This window comes from Ptiloglossa arizonensis, chromosome 12, assembly GCF_051014685.1.
Source record: "Ptiloglossa arizonensis isolate GNS036 chromosome 12, iyPtiAriz1_principal, whole genome shotgun sequence".
Lineage (NCBI taxonomy): Eukaryota > Metazoa > Arthropoda > Insecta > Hymenoptera > Colletidae > Ptiloglossa > Ptiloglossa arizonensis.
Window position 1 is genome coordinate 11,978,708 of NC_135059.1, and position 21,222 is coordinate 11,999,929.

The 21,222-nt window shown below is 39.7% G+C and overlaps 1 protein-coding gene across 1 annotated transcript in view; it reads right to left on the reverse strand.

The window, feature by feature from the left end:
- Positions 1-13: 13 nt before the first annotated feature.
- Positions 14-21,222, reverse strand: part of Jumu (Forkhead box protein N4 jumeau) — a 32,467-nt gene continuing 11,258 nt past the window's right edge. Inside the window, exons 2-4 of the mRNA XM_076324493.1 lie at positions 7,618-7,921; positions 6,176-6,880; positions 14-4,864 (exon numbers count right to left, since the gene is read on the reverse strand). Of these exons, the coding sequence (XP_076180608.1) occupies positions 4,192-4,864; positions 6,176-6,880; positions 7,618-7,913 (1,674 nt within the window). The 5' untranslated portion in view covers positions 7,914-7,921 and the 3' untranslated portion in view covers positions 14-4,191. The remainder of the gene's footprint in view (positions 4,865-6,175; positions 6,881-7,617; positions 7,922-21,222) is intronic.

The following is a 21,222-nucleotide window of genomic DNA, read 5'->3' on the forward strand; positions in this document are numbered from 1 at the left end:
TTATTACTGAAACTTCTCATTGCACATATACATTATTCTTACAAATTACTCTGCTGCATCTACACGAACGTTACATACATTAATGATATCGTATAGAAATATTACAAACAGGTACAAAAACTACACTACATTCTTATTATACGTATCTTAATTTAATTATGGATTACAAATTGCCATCGTTCGTAAAAGATAATCTTTTGTCACAAAATTGCGATGTTTATCGTGTCTCAGATGTTAACTCTTTATTTATAAACAATGTTAAATATCAAAATTGCAAAATGAAATTTGTTTACAATACTTCCTTTTTTATAATTGAATATTGTTGTCTTTAATCGCTTAATTGTTCTTTCTTAACTTTAAGTAATAGTTAACATCAGGATGCACATTTCTCTGTACTTACAACATTAACAATTCTGAACAGGTTTTGTAGTTAAAAAAATTAATACTTCTTTATATAATGCGTAAAGTAAATAAAGGAGCTTAATGTTTAAACCAATCCTGGTTGATCTTGTACAGTTAATATTAAGTTAATTAGAAGAGATCGTTAAAACAGTGGCAAAGGCTCTAGGGTGTCTCAACCACTGGTTGGCAGTGATATTTCAGGGTAATTTACTCTTCCCAATAGTTATGCGCAAAGTAGTACAGCAAGAATTTTAAAAGAAATGAAAAACAAACACCATCCTTGCAACCTAAGTACTCTCAAGTACAGTTCATAGTACAAGTATTGATTCATATAATAATACAATACACTTTTTATTCACATTCTAAGTCTTTACATATCTCTACAGCTGTAGAGAGATCGTCTGACCAAAGAATAAATTAAAAATGTACAATTTGAAAATTAATTAATTAATTTTCAAAAATACTCTTCTGTATACACTTCTTTCTAAAACAATTACTCTATCTTAATAAAGTTTCTCGATTCTCCATTATTCCTTACAATTTTGGTTTTGAAAGGGCAGTACTCGAATTTAACTCTAAAGAGATCAGTCGGATTCCCTATTTTAAAAGTTCAATATCTTTTATAGAATTTTGCTGAAACATTAATCTCCCTAATCGATCCAGAAAAAATTGAACACTCTTATTACATAAGAGAAATTTAGATGTAAAGAGAAAAGAAAAATTCAGACGTACATCATTATACAGTTTACGATAATCAATGCAAATACTCTTACTGTAATACTAAGTTTCTTGAATGAGGATTCAGTTGCTCGAAGGTGATCACTTTCCTGATAAGAATTTTGCAGTTACAAAAGAGTTTATTTACTACTGGATTTGCACAGCACCTCATCCTTAAAATGCATTAAAAAATATGTCCGTATCGTTATTATTACTATGGCATTCTTCAAGGTGTACACGACCCAAGGTGCTCACACCAGAAGTATTTTAAAAGGTAAAAGATATCAGGTTCACTGATTATTGTACCGTAAGAAATACTTGACAGGAGAACGTTTTGTTTGTTAAGAGTGGTGCCCACCCCTTTATCGAGATCAGATAACGCAACAAAATTCGCGAATACCTACATTACATTGCTAATGCAACAAAGTGATTCTACAGTTATTTACGACTGAAGTATCAAGCTCACAAAGTTGCTTTATTATTCTATGAAATGCTAGTTCTTTTTTTTTTTGTGAAACTTAAACATCTATTCGAAAGCCATCGGGCGTTTATTTGGAAACGAAAAAGTAGATATTTACAGAATCTATACAAAAAGAAGGAAAAAAGTGCGTCCTTAAAACGGAATCTTACAAGATAATCAACGCGAAAGACGAAACTTACACATTAAACTTAAGACAGACTCTAAAATACAGATTGGTCCCACGTCTTGATTTCTTCCTTTTTTTTGTTCATTTTGCTTTTTATAGAAAGAAGAATAACCTTTGTACACCTTAAAGCAACATCCTACTACACAGCATGTCTGCGCGAGACAAAGCTACTGTACTTATTTGTAAAACCAGTTTGTAAAAAAGACGTTGCTCGTTCGTGTTTTATTTACAGGTTTCAAATCTATCTCTGAACAAATGTCTACTTTTTAGAATATATCCCTGTGTTTTGTTTTTGTGGCGCAGAAAAATGTAAAAAGGAAAGACACACACGAGATAAAAATAATAGAGTCATGAGAAGTACGATAAAAAATATTTTGAAATACTGTAAAATATTTTTTCTCCGCGATTTTAAGAGAAAATTGGTCCAATAATAAACTGAAATCTCTGTCGCTTATTTACAATTTTACAACGCGTAACGTGTACGGAAAAATGTTTCAAAAATCGCTGTATCGTTATTTTTAACTCAGAAACTTTACGCTCAACACATTTTCAATTTTCTCTGGTATGTATAATTATGATGACAAGTAGTTATCGCTTAAAAAACGTACGTTGCTTTCGAAACAGTATAATCTTAAGTTACACGAAAAGACAGAATGAAAAAATTAAGTAGATATTTTCATTTTTCGTCTTTCTATCAGACAAATGACTAAAAAGTATATGTATATGCATATGTGTTGTACATATACATATAAATAGACACGCGCGTGCGTCCACATACATATACGTGCTTAATTAAAAAAAAAAAAAAAAAAAAAAAAAGCTCGATGTGAAAGATATCTAGCTCCACTGGCCTAAAAACCTTGAATTTGAGGAACGTTTTAACGCTACACTTAAATAATAGCTAGAGAAGCAACGAACGAGACGGAGAAGTAAAAAAAAAAGTATAAAGAACGAGATTAACCGTCGGGAATTTAAAAAACATTTAAATCAGGTATACGATATTCCCAACCGCACCTACGCTTTTAATATGCTACAAAATTTTACAAATTCAGATCCATCCTACATAGCTGTCGCGTCTTTGTACTCTCTACCTGTTCGTAATATGCGAAATCTAAGTAACTCCATAATTCATTTATCTGTCAGGTATACAAACGCGGAAACATTTACAATTAATCACTTAGTCCAGCAATGTATAAAAAAGTATAATACATCAGTCTGGCCAGTCGCTGACCAAAATACTTATCGACCTACGTTACCTAACGCTTTATACTTATTTTCTTTTCTTATTCGTGTGCACTCGAACGGTGAACAACGATCACGTTTCATTTCTTTTTATGCGTATTTGTCACCGATTCATCGTATCAACTGTATAAAAAGTTGCTCGAAAGAGAACTAGATACGATTGTATATATTTCGCGGGTCAGTTAAAAAAGTTTTATGGTGTACGCACGTTTTTACAAACTTTAATGAAATGAAATTATTGTTTTCGATGGAAAATATTCGATACAGGAATGTTTTTTCGTAGAAGTAGACTGAAGGAAAGCTTCAGAGTCCAAGAGCCATTGAGTTAAACAAGCGAGCATAATCAAAAATAAAACGAGAAATTGGCTACATAACGACCAAGGTCCTCCCTCCTTACATGTTACATAAGAAATTAGGTTTAAGAAATACAATTATTGAAACTTCAATGAAAATCTGTAAAAAAATACTACCTACATTTTTTATCTACTATTAAACAAGTTTAATAGGACTCGAGTAAAATTAATAGATCCTGACTCTTTGTTTTGTTATACGAATTTGAAAGACTCTTATATCATCGATCTTGAGATTCATCTAGAAGCCAAGACTCTTGGTGTAAAAAGGATAATGCGAGTTTCGAATGAATGTCCGTAGAAAAATAGAAAAAATGTGTAACTTTATTATAAAATAAATTCCATAGATCAAAGGGCTTCTCGATGCTCTCCTCGAGTGTCGTTTCCATAGATACACGAGTCTTTCTTGTTTCATCGTTTAACTTTAACGTTATTTCCTATTGTCTTCTATATATGTGGATACACAATTGATGCAAAATTGAAACTTCTTTTGTTACATTAGGTGCGCACCTACTCATACATAGGTGTAAAATTCATGGAGAAAGTGTTCCAACTTGGATCTTTATTCCGATCTTGGAAACTTTTTTGAATATTCCCTTCCTATCTGTGTATCTATAAATAAACAAGAATTATTTCTATAGAACAGCAGGCTCAAATACTCAATTGAAAGCTCGTACGAACAAACTAGCAACCACCAACAATCCTTTCAACGTATCAAATATTCACCTCGAAGAAATCCTCAGACATTCTTGTGTACTCGCAGATTCATTTACGCCTATGGATACATATAAAACTAGGAATTCGCGGTTAAGACTCTTGGGGTTAGCCTAAGCTCAATCTATTTTAAGAAAGGAACCGTTTCCTGTCCCGGCTCGTAAAAGAAGAGGTGTTTTTCTTCTTGAAGTGGTTACAGGTTGGTACACGTAGTTCCCTTGTATCGCTCCAGTCAAGGTCTTCTGCCTCTTTGTGCTGGGACTGAGCTCGTACTCGAACGGCTCCCCCCGTTTCGAGATGTTCAGTTGCATGTGCAGCGACTCCTTATTGTCTTCTATATCTATTTCATCGTACAGGTGCTCCACGATATCTATATCACAATCTTGGCTGCTCTCGTCGTAACTGTCCGTTACAGAGTTTGCGGCTATGTGACTGTGAATGGACTCGTCGTACGTCGTACTCTCTTCGACAGCTTCATCCCCTGAGCTTTCCGTTTCTTCGGACATGTCTCCACTGCCCGCGTACTTCATCTCCCCTCTTTCCAGCAGCTCCAAGTGATCCGGATAAATCATTGCCTTCTTGATGGCTAGAGGGTCCTTCCTCGACCATTTTTGGACCTCTTCGTCCATCTTCGCCACTTTAGCAGGGTTGATGGCCCACAGGCAGCCCTTCCTCTGATTCCCGTTTCCAGCCGGTTTCTCTATCTTCTCGAAACACTTGTTCAGCGACAAATTGTGCCTGACCGAGTTCTTCCAGCCATTCGGTGCGGTCTTGAAGTAAGGAAAATGCTCACTGAAACAGGAGAAGGTATGGTTAGCGTCAAAGCGAAGATAAACAGTTCCTTATGGAGTCTACAAGAGAGCACTATTAACCCTAGACTGTACAAGCTCTGCTATCGCGAGGCCAAACTTCTAGAGTCTGTGTTTATGTGAAACATATAATTATTTGACCACTCATAAACAGTTCCACGGGTCGATGAAAAATGCAAAATTAATAGTTTTTGTACAAATTCTGTTAGTTGCAGAGTCACGATAAATATTATACATTGATGCAAACAGAGCTCTTTAAAGACTGCGAATTTATAAATATTTGACGACCCAATGTAGAATTACAGCGCCACAGAGGTATCGACGAATGTTTCGAACTATAATTATTCATTTGTGAGTCAGATTTGATCCTTAAATAGCGGTCGTGTGCGACGGTAAAATGACGATAACGATTAAGAGTCAAAGAGGAAGAGAAACGGAATATTATCGTACGAGGAAAATTTAGTTGAAAATTTCGATTTGAAGGTATTGCAACGAAGGGTATTATAACGAGTTAGAGAGAGGGGAAACGGCAGCTAGTTAAACAAAGAGCGTGTCCCGTATTTTCTATAGAGACTGTACCCCTGGTATGCACCTGGTGCTCCAAGGGCCCCATACAAAATGGCAGCTTCCCCCCATTGCAACCTGGGAATAAAGAAGGGACGACAATACTTTCTCCCCTCGTGGTCTAAGCACCGGAGGGCTTCAACCAGCCCTTATCCTTCCGGCCAAATGGTCGAAAATAAGCGAATAGGTCGGCGACACGTCGTTTGTCAAATAAGAATCTCTAGCCCCATTGTTCGTGGCGTATCAAAAAAATGTTAATCACGCTTCAACCCTCTCTCAAAGGGCGCTTTTTTTTTTACCATAAACTTTTTTCTCCGCGATATAAAATTTGCAACGCTCATTCGGCTACATTTGTTTACATCTAATCTCTACTTTTACGCGCGGTGGTGTTACAAACAACAACTTTGCCCGTCCAGAATAATTTTGTACAATTTCGAACGTTATTCTTTTCCGAATCATCGATCGTCGTTACAACTCAAAACAATATTCTGCATGTTTTACTTAAAAAATTAACATTTCTTTTCGCTCGAACAGAGAGCGGACAATCGAAGCAACGCAAATGGACGACTGGAATCTTGCAAGTCGATACTTGAACAACGTAACGACCATGTATCACGGGTTACGAATGCATCTGATCTGTCTGCAGTTTCGATTCGCATTAATTTACACAATCGTTCGTCGCTATTGTTCCCGAAATCGAGACTCCGGCAGAGATCGACTGTCGACTTACCACATAAAATTATAAATTTCCGAGACCGGCAGGGAGCCCGTTTGGCTGTTCTTTAACGCCATGGCGATCAAACAGGAGTAAGAGTAAGCCGGTTTCGGGTATAGTTTGTCGTCGTAATCCGACAGATCGAATTCCTTCTCCCTTTTCATCGCAGCGACAGCGGCCGTGCCCGGGGTGACGTGCACGTTGTTGTTGTAGATTTGTTTCCGCACGTGCTGCGGCGTTTGGTTCGAGCTGTGCAACACTTTGAAGTTTTGTACCCTTATACCGGGCACACCGTTCACTTTGGGGGTGGTCTGCGCCCTCGTGAACTGCGGTGAGGTCGTTTTTGCGGCCGAGATCGAGATTGTTCTCGACTTGGACGGTGTGACCGCTTTTGGGATCTCTTGCTCGTCCTCGGAGTCCTCCTCGGTTTCCGTGATGTCATTCTCGTACTGCTCCGTCTCGGTGTCGTTCTCCATGTCGTTCTCTATGTCGTTCTCCTGATCGTTCTCGTTCTCGTTCTCGGTGCAGCTGCTGGTGTCGTTCTCCGCTTCCTCCTCGACGTCGATCTTTTCCTCCTTGATCTCCCTCTTGGACGAGAAAGAGAAATGCCTCCTGGTGTTGCTCGGTGTCGGACTCCGTACCGCCATATGAGGCATGACCGAGTTAGGGTTCACCATGATCGAGGCGGCGTCGCCTCCGCTGAGGTCAAGGTTAAAGTTACTGGAAGAAGAGAATCGGAATCAGCCAAGGGGAACTTTGAATTGGACGGTGCGACTCGAACTCTTGCCACTATCCACGGTCTGTTTACAGTGCTCGAACTCGAATCACTTAACGAACGAATGGTTCATCCAGCGCAGGTACTTGCGCAAGTTTAATCTCTTTGAGAATTTTTCCTTCGAAATGCATTCAGTTTGCACTTTGTTTCACGACGAGCACTATTACACGAAAATAATTACAAATGACAAAAATCGTACACGATCTAGGTGACTCGATATAGCAAAGACTACAGATACTGTACAGACTTGATAATTAGTAAAAGATCTATGGCGTTAAGTATACATCTAATACTTCCTTTCACTCTCGAGTAGAAGAATCGTTTATTACTTTCAAACCATTTATTAATCTTTTATTCGACATATGCAAACATTTCTCCATTCGACGAATCGATACCACTCTTACAAGTACTAGGTGGTTCGATAAGTTTTGTCGTGTTTTCCATTGTAAAAAAAATACTCTGACAACTTTGAACAATTGTAAATATTATATGTACAAACGAGTCGAGAAATCTACACGAAACATCACACGTGTTCATCAACAGCTACGTTTCTTATCGAACGAGACAACTTATCGAGCAACTTATTACATCGATTGGTATTCGTCGTATTTTATCAATCGGTCGAAAAGCTGCGAGGCAAGATTCGAATGGACATTCACGTTTCAAGCAACGAAATAAACACCTGTTCGAGCTGTTGCTGTTGCCGTTGAGCAAACTGGTGGACCCAAACCATCCACTAAGATCGTTCTGGCATCCAATGGGATCGTCGTCCATCTCTAGGCCGGACATGTCGGTGAAATTAAAGCCCAGCTCCGTGTGCCCGCCGATAACGCCTTCGATCTCGCATTTGATATCGACATCGAGCATCTCCTGGAGCGAGAGACTGTCCGTGCCAAGGTAGTAATCCATCGTGAGCCAAGGGTCCCTTGTCGGTCCCTGATCCAGCCCAGTACCGTGTCTGCTCTCCGTATCCAACATTCACCTGACTGAAACGAAAACATGCAGATGAGAAGAAACCTTTGGAAACATTGAACGGTGACAATCTACTCGAAACGACCGATTTTTAGGAAGAACGTTTCGTTCCCTGTCCAAGATTCACCCGATCGAAACGAAAAGATGCAGACGAGAAGAAACATTGAACAGTAACCATCTACTCGAGCGATTTTCGATTCTCGTTAGAATCGTCGAAAGTTTGACTTCGACGCGAGTTCGTGGACTGGAATGAAACGAAAATTATTCCCAGAATTTCCTACCGGGGTCTTCGAAGTGGTAACCAGTTTTTCGAATTGCAAAACGTGAGATATTAGACTCTGGATGGTCCTTTTAAAATTTATCTTGTTTAATACTATCGATTTTATGGTACTGTTATCATTGTGTTGTTCGGAAAGTCGTTTCGTTTTCCAGAATGGAGCATATATAATTTAATAAAATGTTTATACACTTTGAAAAAATCGTGTTTTATTTTCACAAAAAAAAAAAAAAAAAAAAATTACTCTTTCCGAACAACCTGATATCATTGTACTTGCGAATCGAGTGAGTTCGTGTGTAGCGTAATTATCGTACCTGAGAATTGAGCTACTTTGAGGTACGATAATTGAAAGTAACGTCACTTTGGAATATTTTGTTTTCGAGTTCGTAGAGCAATCGGTCGGACGGAGTTTCCGTGAAAAAAATTTCACGCAGTACTCGTTCGAGCGATGTTCTTCGACACGCGTTACAATTCTATAATTTGTGTCTCTGTTTCGCAAGACGAGCAAAACCGGTCACGTTTTATTTCCACCGTTCATGGAAATTGCTTTATCCAGACAGTCTCGAAATATCGGTTTCATTAAAACTCGGTTTCTCGTTCATCGATCATTTTCACATGGACGCCCGTCCCCGCTCTAGCGAGTTTAATATTCTGCCTGGGCAAACTGCAGTTTGCAACTCGGATCACTGAGAATAGTGGATGGATGTAATCCCCCTCCCGCCTCTCGCCCTTCTCCTCCTCCACCTCATCGCACCAACCGTTCAGATACTCGCGAAACAACACGGGTCGACATTAATTAATGAAAACGCCGCTATGAAAGTCAAGCGTTATTAACAATCTATCCGTAATTAATGACTCCGTTTGCGACTGATTAATTTGCAATTAATGCAATCAGAGTGTCCACGAAAGCTGTAGAAGCGAATAGAAAGAAACTGGTCGAACCTGAATTGAAGAATACGCTCGCGAGAACGCGTTCAAAAATATCGACGAAAGTGGACAAATGATCGATTAAATAAAATATTGTACACCATTGGTAGAATCATTGGTTATCGGTCGCCTATAAAAATTACGTAATTGGAATTATATTTTATTACACCGTTGATCGATGGCTCATTGTTGTTTTGAAAATTTATTGCTTTTGTATCGATCAGCGCTGAGAAATCTGTCGAAATGAAATACAACGAATACGAAGGATTTTATTTAATATTAAATAATGTTTAAACGAAGGGATTATTTTGTTCAATATCGCTTTATACGTACGATATACTTTATGCATGGTTTCCTAATGACGCGCAACAATAAAAATAACAACAAAATAACAATAACAACGATAATAACAAAAATAATAAAAAATAACAAGAATAAAAATAATAATAATAAATCGGTCCACGTAATTGTTAAAGTATTCAATATCGTTCGTTAATAAGTAATGTACGTACTGTTTACTGCACGGTGCCCTTTCAACGCGAGTATTAATATTCTCGCCCTTCCCCTAAAAAAAGAAAAAAAAAAAAAAAAAAATTCATCATCGATCACCAGAAGGTGACCATTGGCGTACGAAGCAAAGCCCCAAAAACGAGGCAAATAGACGGGAGGAAGTGTAGCTCGCGTATGTGTACACGCATTCGATAACGTGGTTAATATTTATCCACGACGAAAAACCGTCCGGTTGAATTTCGACGATTTTATCGGATATAAGGATCATCCTCACGATCTCTCGTGGGCAAGGCCAATAGATTCTCGACCGTGTCCGTACGCGTGACCTCGCGCGCGTGCACACCACACACCTCCGCGTGTTGGTGTACACAGAGAGTGCGCACGACGTGTAACGAGGGTCTTGAACCCACAACCGGCTTGTGGGTGTGACTGACTCATAGTACTATAGTCGATTTACTATAGGAGCCGCGTGGACTCTCGTAGTATCTGTCCCCCCCTCCTTGTCGCCCCTTCCCCTCCCTCGTTCCACTACACGTCTCTCTCTCCGATCCCCAGTTCCATCCTTGTCTCGTTCGAGGTTCTGTGTTCCGAAGGGAACCAACCACTCTTGTGTTGCGCTCTTTGATCCTTTTCCATTCTCCACTGACGTAGTCAGCCCTCTCTCTCTCTCTCTCTCTCTCTCTCTCTCTCTCTCTCTCTCTCTCTCTCTCTCTCTCTCTCTCTCTCTCTCTCTCTCTCTCTCTCTCTCTCTCTCTCTCTCTCTCCTTCTATATCTATTTATCTATCTCTGTCTCTATCTATCCATCTCTCGCTTTTTCCACGCTGTTTATTCGAACGTTTGATGCACTGTTCAGGTTTTCTAATTCCCTTCGAAGCGCTCGGCAATAATTCTGCCAAGTTAGCGATTACTCTTTCCGTGTTTCTCAATCCCCCAGTACGATGTTTATATTACGTGGATTTATTTTTTCGTTACGGAGATACTGGTATGTAGGTCTCTGTGATACTGTATTCCTTGTTCCTTCCTCGTATCCATCTATGCACGCTTTAGCGTTTCCGGTGTTCCCCTCGTTATTCTACGAAACACTACCAACGAAGAAAAAGAAACTTTAAACCTGCGCTATATTATTAGAGTTCTCGATGTTTCCTCTTACAGCTGGTTCCTTAGTCAAACGATCAAGGGTATCGTTCGACCTTTTTTTCTCCAGAGATTCTTAATCTTCCTTCGAAGTCTCTGGATTATCTCCCCTTCCCCTCCTATTTTCTCGTTCTTTAGCCACTCTCCGAACTCCTCGATATTTCTCTCCGCTCCTCGCGATTCCTCGTTCCCTCGTCCTCTCCAGGTATCCATTCTCCGTTGCTTTCTATCTTTCCCTCTCTCCCTCTCCCTCCCCCCCTCTCTCTCTCTCTCCTGCGAGCGTTCGATATTTCTCTGTCACGAAGAATCCCTTGTCTCCCTCCCCTCCCACCGTTACTCTTTCTAGCTCGCGTGTTTCTGTCTCTGGTGGTTTGACGACTCGAGGAACGAGGCTCGAGCAACCGTGGCCTACCGAACGGACTCAACCCGAGCTCGCGTATGCATACACGTTGCACCGCACCGGATGCGCTACAACGTACTACTACGGCCACCGAATTATCAGCTGGCGAAGAAAGAGAGAGAGAGAGAGAGAGAGAGAGACGAGAGGAGAACCGAGATTAACGACGGATGCACGGTTCCTTACCCGCTGTTTCTCGACACCCCTTATTTCCAATTATTTATCTATCCATTGCGTTACGAATCGGGATCGAAAATTTTGAAATTTTCCGAACGCACGAATCTAGCGAACGTAAATCGAAATACTGTAATCGGCGTGTTGGATAATTGGTATTATTATTAAATACGATAATGAAAATATTATCGTAAATAATAGAAATATTATTGGATGAATTTTTTGAATACAACGAACGTGAATCGAAACACTGTGACCAGCGTGTCGAATAATTAGTATTTTAATTGAATAGAATAATAAAAATATAATCGTGAAATAAATTTCTTGAATCCAGTGAACGTGAATCGAAACACTGTAACCATCGTGTCGGATAATTGGTATTATTAAATACAATGATCGAGGTATCATCGCGGTATAAATCTCTGGAATTTCTCTCTCGAAACATACGATCGTACCAATCGTGTTTCATATCCCAGCGTCGCGTTGAAATTTATTACAAAGTGTTGCGTTCAATCGAAACACCGCTCCAAAAATACTTCGCCCGGAGTGGAAGAAACAGGCGGTTGGATTATTATCGGTTGCAGCGGGGAAAGAGAAAGACAAACAGAAAACTGACCCCGCTCGACGTAACTCGTATCGTCGAATGGCCTTTATGCGCACGAAGCATTCAAGTCTACGTGACTGAACGATATTTTTAGTCGTAAAAGCGTAATGGAAGCCGCCCGCGGGGACCGAGCTACTTTATTCGATCGCATTTTCCGTCACCCACGCCTTTTTCCGGTTAGTTACTTCCGAGCATGTGACGCAAAACGTGATTGCGTAACTTTCGCGAATCGCGGATATATTACGATATGTAAAAATGGAAGAGACCGAAGGTTCCCCCGGCGATATTGTATTCTCTCGGAGGCAACGGTTAACTCCCGAGCAACGTCCCGAAGTCAACGTTCATGTAACTTCGTGTAAACGCTGCTCCAGCTACAAATGGTCTGCGCACAGGCCACGTTTACGCCGAGTGTTCCGTGGAATCTGCGGTCAGATGCAATCGTGTATGCACCGCTCGGTGCATTCGCGGTGAACGCGTCGGACTTTTTCCCTACGACTAACAAAATTTTCGCACATTTCACGATCCCGCTCGAGGATGATCGGTGCTGCTCTACGCTCACCGCGATCGTAGCCACGACTACGTTGCTACCGTACCTTTGTAACCATCTCGTCTTGTCTGTACCGTCTTTGTTCGAAATACTCGGGGTACATTTTCATGGGGGAAAAAAAAATGATAAATTTACCCATTGGAGATGTCATCGTTGATAACTTCGCTGAATGACCATGTTCGAAAGTCGCCGGTTGTAAAACGGTAACGAAATCATTGATCAAACGTCCGAGTGAATAGACTCGCGAATCGAAAGTTGCTACGTGAATCGACGGATTCACAGACTGTTACAATTGCCACAACGAAATGCAATTTTCACGGACTGATAATCGCAATGGCTACACGGTGCGATGGAGGTATATAGTTACGGTTTTTGGTTACGTCCTAACGTGTTACGCAAAGCGCGATCGATGGGCGATTCTCGCGATGGAAAAGATAAGAAAATTAAGAAATCGGAAGAGAAGAGAAACAATGTCGATGTGTGGTTTCTCGCGACGGAAAAAATAAGAAAATTGGGAAAATGGAAGAAAATTAAGAAATTGAAAGAAAATTAGGAAATTGAAAGAAAAGAAGAGCAACGTCGACGATGTGTCGTCGACCTCGCAGCGAGCAACAAACAACGACATTTATAATATATATATACATACATATACATATATAAATGTGTATGCGTGTGTTATCGATAAGAAAAGAAGAAAACAGTTTCAAAATTCGCGAGAAATAAATCAACGGCCGAATCGTCGCGTTAATTAAGAACCGTATCGCGTCTCTTTCGACGGAATTGCGGTGTCTCTTTGTTGGATAAGTTAATCTCTGAATGGAAATTCTTCTAACGCGAGAAAGAGGAACAGAAGAGTGCCACGGGTACGGGACAGGAAGGAAAAACAAACCAGACGTTTCGATGCAACCAGACGTCGTGGGCGCAGCGCGAGACGAGTGCAACGATTTAGGTAACGCCAGACTCGAAAACAGACGAAAATAAAGCGGCCAAGGACCCAAGGTTGTTATTCGTCGAGGTCTCACGGGTGAAAGACCGATTACACGGTGAAACGGGACGTGCGCATGTGCAACGATCTTCGTGCGTCTTAAATATTTTAGTTTCCATCCACCCCGATCCTACTTCGCCTCTTTGCTTTCGCCACTTCCGTTTTCTGTTTACCCAAGAGAATATTATTAACGTTCAACGAGATTCACCGATACGTTCCGTGCACCCCACACACGGATCAATCGAACGTAATATAGACCGATCGGTAATACGATTCGAGGCAAATCTGTGAACTGGGTCGAATTTGCAACGATATTGAGTATCAGGGACGTCGTTTATTACGGCCCTGGCCGCTTCTCAATGTCTTTGGTGAAAACTTGACCGAGGTATACGACGAAGAAACAGCCTTGAAAAAGAATGTCCGCTTACCCGTAATAATATCGCAGAGTATCAAATGGTCGTTCCACTCGGTCGTTCTCACAGAAAACGAGCGACTGCTAACCGTTGGCTGTCGGTTGGTTAACGTAGAAAATTCGTATATCAAAGTCAAGGGGAAATATACGATGGTCGATTTAAAAAGAAACACGAACACGTAACTCTTACGACCTGGTGACCAAGTGATCTGGAAAACCGTGGAAAGAAACCACGGAGGAGCTTCGTTGCAATTTTTCGTCCGCGTTCGATGAATTTTGTATTAAACGTGGCCCCGATTCGAGGACGGAATTTCTTTTCGAAAATTACCTTTTTTTTTTATCTTCGTTGCGTTCTAGCTCGTGTACGAAACACAGTTCCGTGTCGATGTGTAATTTTAACGAACGCGTGGAAGTTCTCGAGACGACGGTGTGTACGTAAATTATCAAAAAAAAAAAAAATAACATTGAAACATAACCGTGGAATATAATTTTCCTTGGAATTTAACGCTAAACGTATTGGTACCTTGTGTGCACATATAATTGTACATTTGAACGATTGTAAAGATCAGAATTTTTCGAAAGGAACGCACAATATAAGAATTCGCACAAAGTTAAACGAAAAGAGTAACAATTAATGCAGAATTTTAAATCGAATTTTCAAAGAATCGTTTGATCGGTTGTGTCTATTTAAATAAACGATTCGTAATAATTTCGTGCAGTGAGATCCTACGAGAAAATGCAACTCGACTGAGAAAGTGCATCACAAGCTGCATAGTCTTGTAAAATATACTACTCGTTTTTAAACGATTGGAGAATTTACATTTATTCAAATCTACTCGTCTTTAAACGATTGGAAAACTTACATTTGTACAAATCTAAACGTTTTTAAACGAATGGAAAACTTACATTTATACAAATCTACACGTTTTTAAACGATTAGAAAATTGTCCATGAAACGCATTGAACGTAATACTGAGAATGAGTTCGATTAGAATGAAATTTGGAGAAGGTAGTTTATGCGTGGCCATTTAGAAGAAAGACAGAGGGTCGCCGAAAATTGTATCTCGTTCGTGCAACAGGATAATCTTCCTTCCTCCCTCGTTGGCTCCTCAGCTCGAGTTCCGTGAAGGGTCCTCGAGCGACAGACGATCCTAAGACCCTGAAGCTATTCAACCTGAAATCCTTCGCAGGTCATAAAAGGGCCCCTCTCTTCGTTGCTACCTCTATTTCATCCTAGTCGAATGATCCCCAAGGTTTTTGATCCAGGGTTAATTTATCTTGCCCGATCGAGGAGGACTTGACGACTTCTGGGAAACCTGTTCGATCTTCGGCCAATCGTACCGAACAGTTTACTTTCTACGATCTAGTCATTTTGTACCACGTTACTGTAAAATATTTTCATAGCGGTACCGTTAATTCTACGGAATTCTGTTTCAAACGGGTATCGGTATCGCGTAGTATCCGTGTATAATTTCAGTTCAAGTTGTCGGCCACAAATAAGCAAAACCGAGTGCTCCGTAAGGATAACGAATGCTAAGTCTTACATTCACCAGGGGATATCAATGAAAAATATGCAAGATTAATAATAATTCGTAAAATATCAACGATTAATAATAATATTTGAAATATCAACGATTAATAATAATTCTTGAAATATTAACTATTAATAATAATTCTTAACTGGCGATCCGTCTAATCGTGACGATATACTCATACATTCCTCGAAGTGGCTTGATCGTTTTTGTCGTTAACCAGTCCAGATGCAAAAGTGTTGCAGCATCTGTATCGTGCATCAACCTATCGGCCCCAATTACGATACTATAAATAACATTTGAATGTTATCGGTTGGAATGGAGACACGTGAATCGTTTAAAATGGGAAAAAAAAGAAATCTCGAACCGAAGACCTATTTCCTTGTGTAGAACGAGTAATATGCAAGTAATTGCAAAGGTAGGGGTGCATATATTTACACTTTTAGAAGGAAGATAATAGTCCCACTAGGGCGTGAATGTGCAGCGTTCGCCAGTTAAAGGGTTAAAAGAGCGGCAGCGACACTGAACGACGTTACAACGCTATAAAAGCCAAACCGAGCACGATAACTCCTCCGCGTTACAACAATCGACGAGATTTCCCTTTCACCGAGGCTTTCGTAACTGTGTGCGTTGGCCACGGGTGCAGCTGTGTGCTTGGAGAACACCTGACGAAACGGTCTGCGTCAAGACGATGCAACTGATAAACAAGGTGAGACTAGCTTGAAAGTACAACGGTTAGAAAAATAAGAGAATGGTTGTCTTCCCCGAAGAAGGAGATCGCTTTCTTTCAATCATTTTAGAGATTAACGTCTCAATTGCACACTGGCGAAATCGAAGAAGAAAATCTACGAAAACATCGCGACGATCGAAAGAGAAAGAAATAATGTCCCAGGGAATTCGATGTTAACGCAGAATGAATTCTCGTAGCGAAATAAACTACGATTTGTAATTCGAATGTACGCGGTACATGGATAAATCTTCGAATAAAATTTTTATTTTCCTATATTTTTTGTTTCTTTGTAAAATTAACTTGGGGTATTTCACCGAGAGAATTATAAGCAGAAATGTTTACGTTAATATTTAATATGGGTGTAAGTTTAAAAGTTACAGTTGTACTTGTTTAGATACATATTGTATGATAGTAGACACACGTTGGAATTAGGTAGTAAACCTATTCGGATAATTTTAATGTATATGGAACACCGATAAATCATCGAGTAAAATGAAATGCATTTCCGAGCAATCGAGAGACAATGAACAAATGTAGAATTTTCGGGCAAAAATCGGTCACGCTCCAGCAATTTCAACGTTCACGGGTCATTAAACGGTAAAGAGCAAATTGTAATAAACTTCTGTCGCGGAGTAATACGAAAACACGATAAAATGACGTTATAAAATATAAAGCTCGCCGATAACTTTTACGTACCCATCTATCGGAATTTTATTTAAAAAAAAAAGTCCAACGAAGATTCCACGAAATCGAAACAAAGTTGAAAGAAAAATTGTTCGAAAGAAGAAACCGAATCAATACCGAGGATAAAAAAATTCGAAACAATTCGTTAAAATCGTACACAGGAATAAATGAATACTACGACCGAAGGGAGCAACAAACTATGTTTGCGCAAAAACTTCGTGCACGAGAATTGGCAGGAAATTTCTATTATTAAAATTCATTAACTTTTCTCGACTCGTTTTCCGAGTATCCATCGTGGTACGCTATTTGAGATAATTTAAATCGGTGCCGTACATCCGCAAATTATTTGTTGCATTACGTTGCAGTAAACACACCGTGAAATATTTCCCTTTCGTGCGACTGGGGCGAACGTAGCTTTGACTATTTTTCACGGTGAGGAAGGCAAGAAGTATGTTCGAGCCCTAAAGAAGGTGCGTTCGGACTGTTTGAATCCGCGTCAAGACTAATATTTGCTCGTCGAGTTTCTCGTATTACCAAGGAAACTGTTTTCAAGGGAATCTTTTCGAAAAGGTTACTCCTCCCGTCTCGACTTCCACCTTGTGAAACCATTTTTCTTCGCCAACACTGGCTCTCGAAACAAGTTGACGAAACTTGTTCAACCTCTGATCGAATTCCAACGATATCTTTGTTCTTCGAAACGAGCGGTCCCTTTAAACTTTAACGTTGCTAGTCGTAGAAATTTTACATCGATCGATTGAATTTGTATCTTTGTATCTTGTACGAATTTTCTGCTATCTTCGCGATTGTTTTCTGTCTCTGTGGAATATTGTACACGTGAAAGCTCTGTGAATTCGTATTTGCAAATATTTACAAGCGACGCAACTATCAAGAGCAGAATCGAAGAAGAAAATGACGATCTTTAAGAACGGTGCTCCGTAGAATATTATACACGAGAAAGCTCTAAGAATTTGTATTTGCAAATATTTACAAGCAACGTAACTATTAAGAGCAGGAACGAAGAAGAAAATGGTGCTCTTTAAGTGGACCAGCAAAGAGGATGAATCGACAAGTTGAACAAAGAGTGGAAAACGATTTTATAAAAACCGAGGGAACGCAAAGTCGGCCAATCGAGTGTAGGCTTTGCGTGCGCGTAAAGCGCCGGGTTTCTTTGTGATCGCTGCCGGAGAACCGGTTTCAATCGCGCAGAAGAGGGCTTATGAAGTGAGTCGAATGTGAATCGTGTTCGTCTAATAAATGGACTTTTGTCGAGCAGTTCGATAACGACGATCTACGAGCTCTAGACTCACTGGGACACATCGGTGACACGGTTACGGATACGGTTACGGTTAACCATTCTGTTTCTAAAACACTCGTCAGTCCGCTAGAACCAGAACCACGCAAAACTCGTACTTTATAACACAAAGGTGTACGATAAGTTTGAGCGTTTCAATGACCTAGATGAGCAACTAGAGATCTTTCTCTTTTTCTTTTAGCGAAAAGAAGACGACTTACGGCGCTTCCTCGTTTCTTCGTTCAAAGTCGATTCTTTAACGAACCAAACTACAATAGAAAATATGAATTTCACTTTTCAGTTTTCTCAAAGTTATTATCGATGACCCTAACGACGACTTGGAAGTTCTCGTAAAGAAGAACGACCGAAAAGTAATCAACGTTACGTTCAACAATGAGCCTACAATTGTCAAAAGAATTCAAAGAATTACGCTTTTCGCGTTTCTCGAAATTATTATCGACGACCCTAACGACGACTTGGAAGTTCTCGTAAAGAAGAACGACCGAAAAGTAATCAACGTTACATTCAACAATGAGTCTACCGTTTTGGAAAGAATTCAAATTTCACTTTTCAGTTTTCTCAAAGTTATAATTTACGACCCTAATGACAACTTGGAAAAGTGATCAACGTTACGTCTAACAATGAGCCTAGAATTATCAAAAGAATTACGCTTTTCGCGTTTCCCGAAGTTATTATCGACGACCCTAATGACAACTTGAAAGTTCTCGTAGAGTAGGACGACCGAAAAGTAACCAACGTTAGATTTAACGGGCAACGAGACTACCGTTTTCCTCTTTAAAGCGGCAAAACGAACGATCAACTCGTACAGAAACAGTTACAGATGTTTCATGCCGTGGCAATGCGTGAATAGCGTGATGCGCTAATTTACGATGCAACGGCTCTCGGTGTGGGTAGCGTATAGCAAGGCAATTTGTGGCGCACGAATAATTTTACGATTCGACAATTCGCAGTCGGGACTCCGGCATCATTATATATCCTTCGACCGTTTACGTTTGCCATCGTTGATTATTGTCTACTTTATATCGAGCGTTTACCCACCGTTCCCGTTTATACTATTGATCTCTAGTAGTTGGTTCCGTAGTTTATTCTATCAGTGGCTCTGAATTGTAAGCGTCCCTCAAACCTACACGTTATCATTCATCTCTCTCGTCCATTAACCGACTCCTTACTACTGTTTACCTTTGTACAATCGATCTTCGGCTTATCCGGTTGTTCTACAACGTTACGTAGCGTAAACACCATCGAGTGTTGATCGTACACACAAGATTATTAAATTTATGAAATTTGCTTCTCGGTTTTACAGAGCGCTTTCAAAAGGAAAAAAAAAGAAAGAAATAAATGAATAAAAGTAGAAAGAAAAATAACAATTTTACCATCGAACAAATTTACCGCTACAATCACTTAAACCCACTTTGTTTATTCTTCTATGCTTCGCTATATTTAGACACTTCCTCCTAGTTCTACCTACCTACTCGAACCCTATCGCTACTTTACTCTAGCTTTTCCACTCTGAAATAATAAATTTTGTCTATACAATTCATCGAACCTGTACCATAATCCCTTTATCAGTTTCATTATCCGACTTTATCGATTTATCAATTTCATTATCCACCCTATAGATTTGTATTATCGACCTCCTGTTTGTTCTCGAATGACTCTTCGGTTGTGCTATCGAATAAACAGAATGTTACGTTGATTTCGTTTCTTACAAATTTATTGCGCACTGTCTGCACCGTCGATCGCTCATTAACGCTGTCCATAAATTTGCAATGTGAAACAACGTTTCGGCATGTTTTTATCCTTAGCAGGCATTACTCCACGACAGGCAGCTGCCGAGAGCAGTCAATTTCATTACGTGTCGTCGAACTCCGCAGCTGGATTTTCTTACAGAGGGTCTCGCAACCCTCTCGTCCATTCTTTTCCCCTATCGTTGACGAAAATTCGACCTTAACACTAGAACTACCAAAGGGGTCAATTCGACTTGTTTGAAACTTCTTTCTAAAGTTACTCGATTATCGACCGTGTTTCTGCCTTCAATATTCGTGGACAATTATCAAAGTAAACAACTAATGGTATTCGCGAAATAATTTGCCCTTTCTCTATCCAACTTCGAAGATACGTATGTGTACCAGTGGTGAGCAACAGAAATTTTTCAAATTGATATTTTTATACGTATGCAACTCTAACACTAGAACTACTAAATTAAAAAGAAAAAACGAAAACAAAAGTATCGTTTCAAGGCCATTTTCAATCCCAAATTCTTCATCAAATTTCAAATAAATAACAATTTTAGTGTCCACAGTAATTTGATCACCCACTGTAATTAGAAGGGACGTTTTTAAATATTCGTCGCATTATCTCCCCTAACAATAGGGGAGATCCCGAAACTGTACCCTTTACCTTGAGAACAATCGAGGGAGCCGATCGAAGTCCAAAGCCGAGGAAAGTGAAAATTTCCATCTGGAAGGAATATATTCGTTCAAAGGGACCCCAAGACGGTTCGAGTTTTTGCGGTATTTTCAGGTACAGGTGTAAGCCCGGCTGTCCCTTTGTTCTCGAAATTACCATTACGCGCAGGTAAGAAAAGAGTCCAAGCGTGTCGGACGGCGGAAGTCTTGCCTGGCAGGTAGCTACGAATTTTTAACACCGGGTCAATTACTCGAGCTCTCTCGTGTCTCGATATCCTGTGTTCCTTGACGGTTTATTTGCACTAAAACCACCAAAGGAGTCAATTTGACTCGTTTTAAACTTTTTTTTAAAGTTACTCGATTATTAACGATGTCTTTGCCTACAATATTCGCGAACAATTATCAAAATAGACAACTAATGGTATTCGTGAATTAATTTGCCCTTTCCCCATTTAATTTCGAAGATACTTGTATATACAACAGTGAGCAACAGAAACTTTGAAAATTGATACTCTTATGAGTGTGCAACTTTAATACTAGAACTACCAAAGAGGTCAATTTGACTCGTTTCAAATTTCTTTTTAAAGTTACTCGATTATTAACGATGTCTTTACCTACAATATTCGCGAACAATTATTACAATAGACAACTGATGGTGCTCGTGAATTAATTTACCCTTTC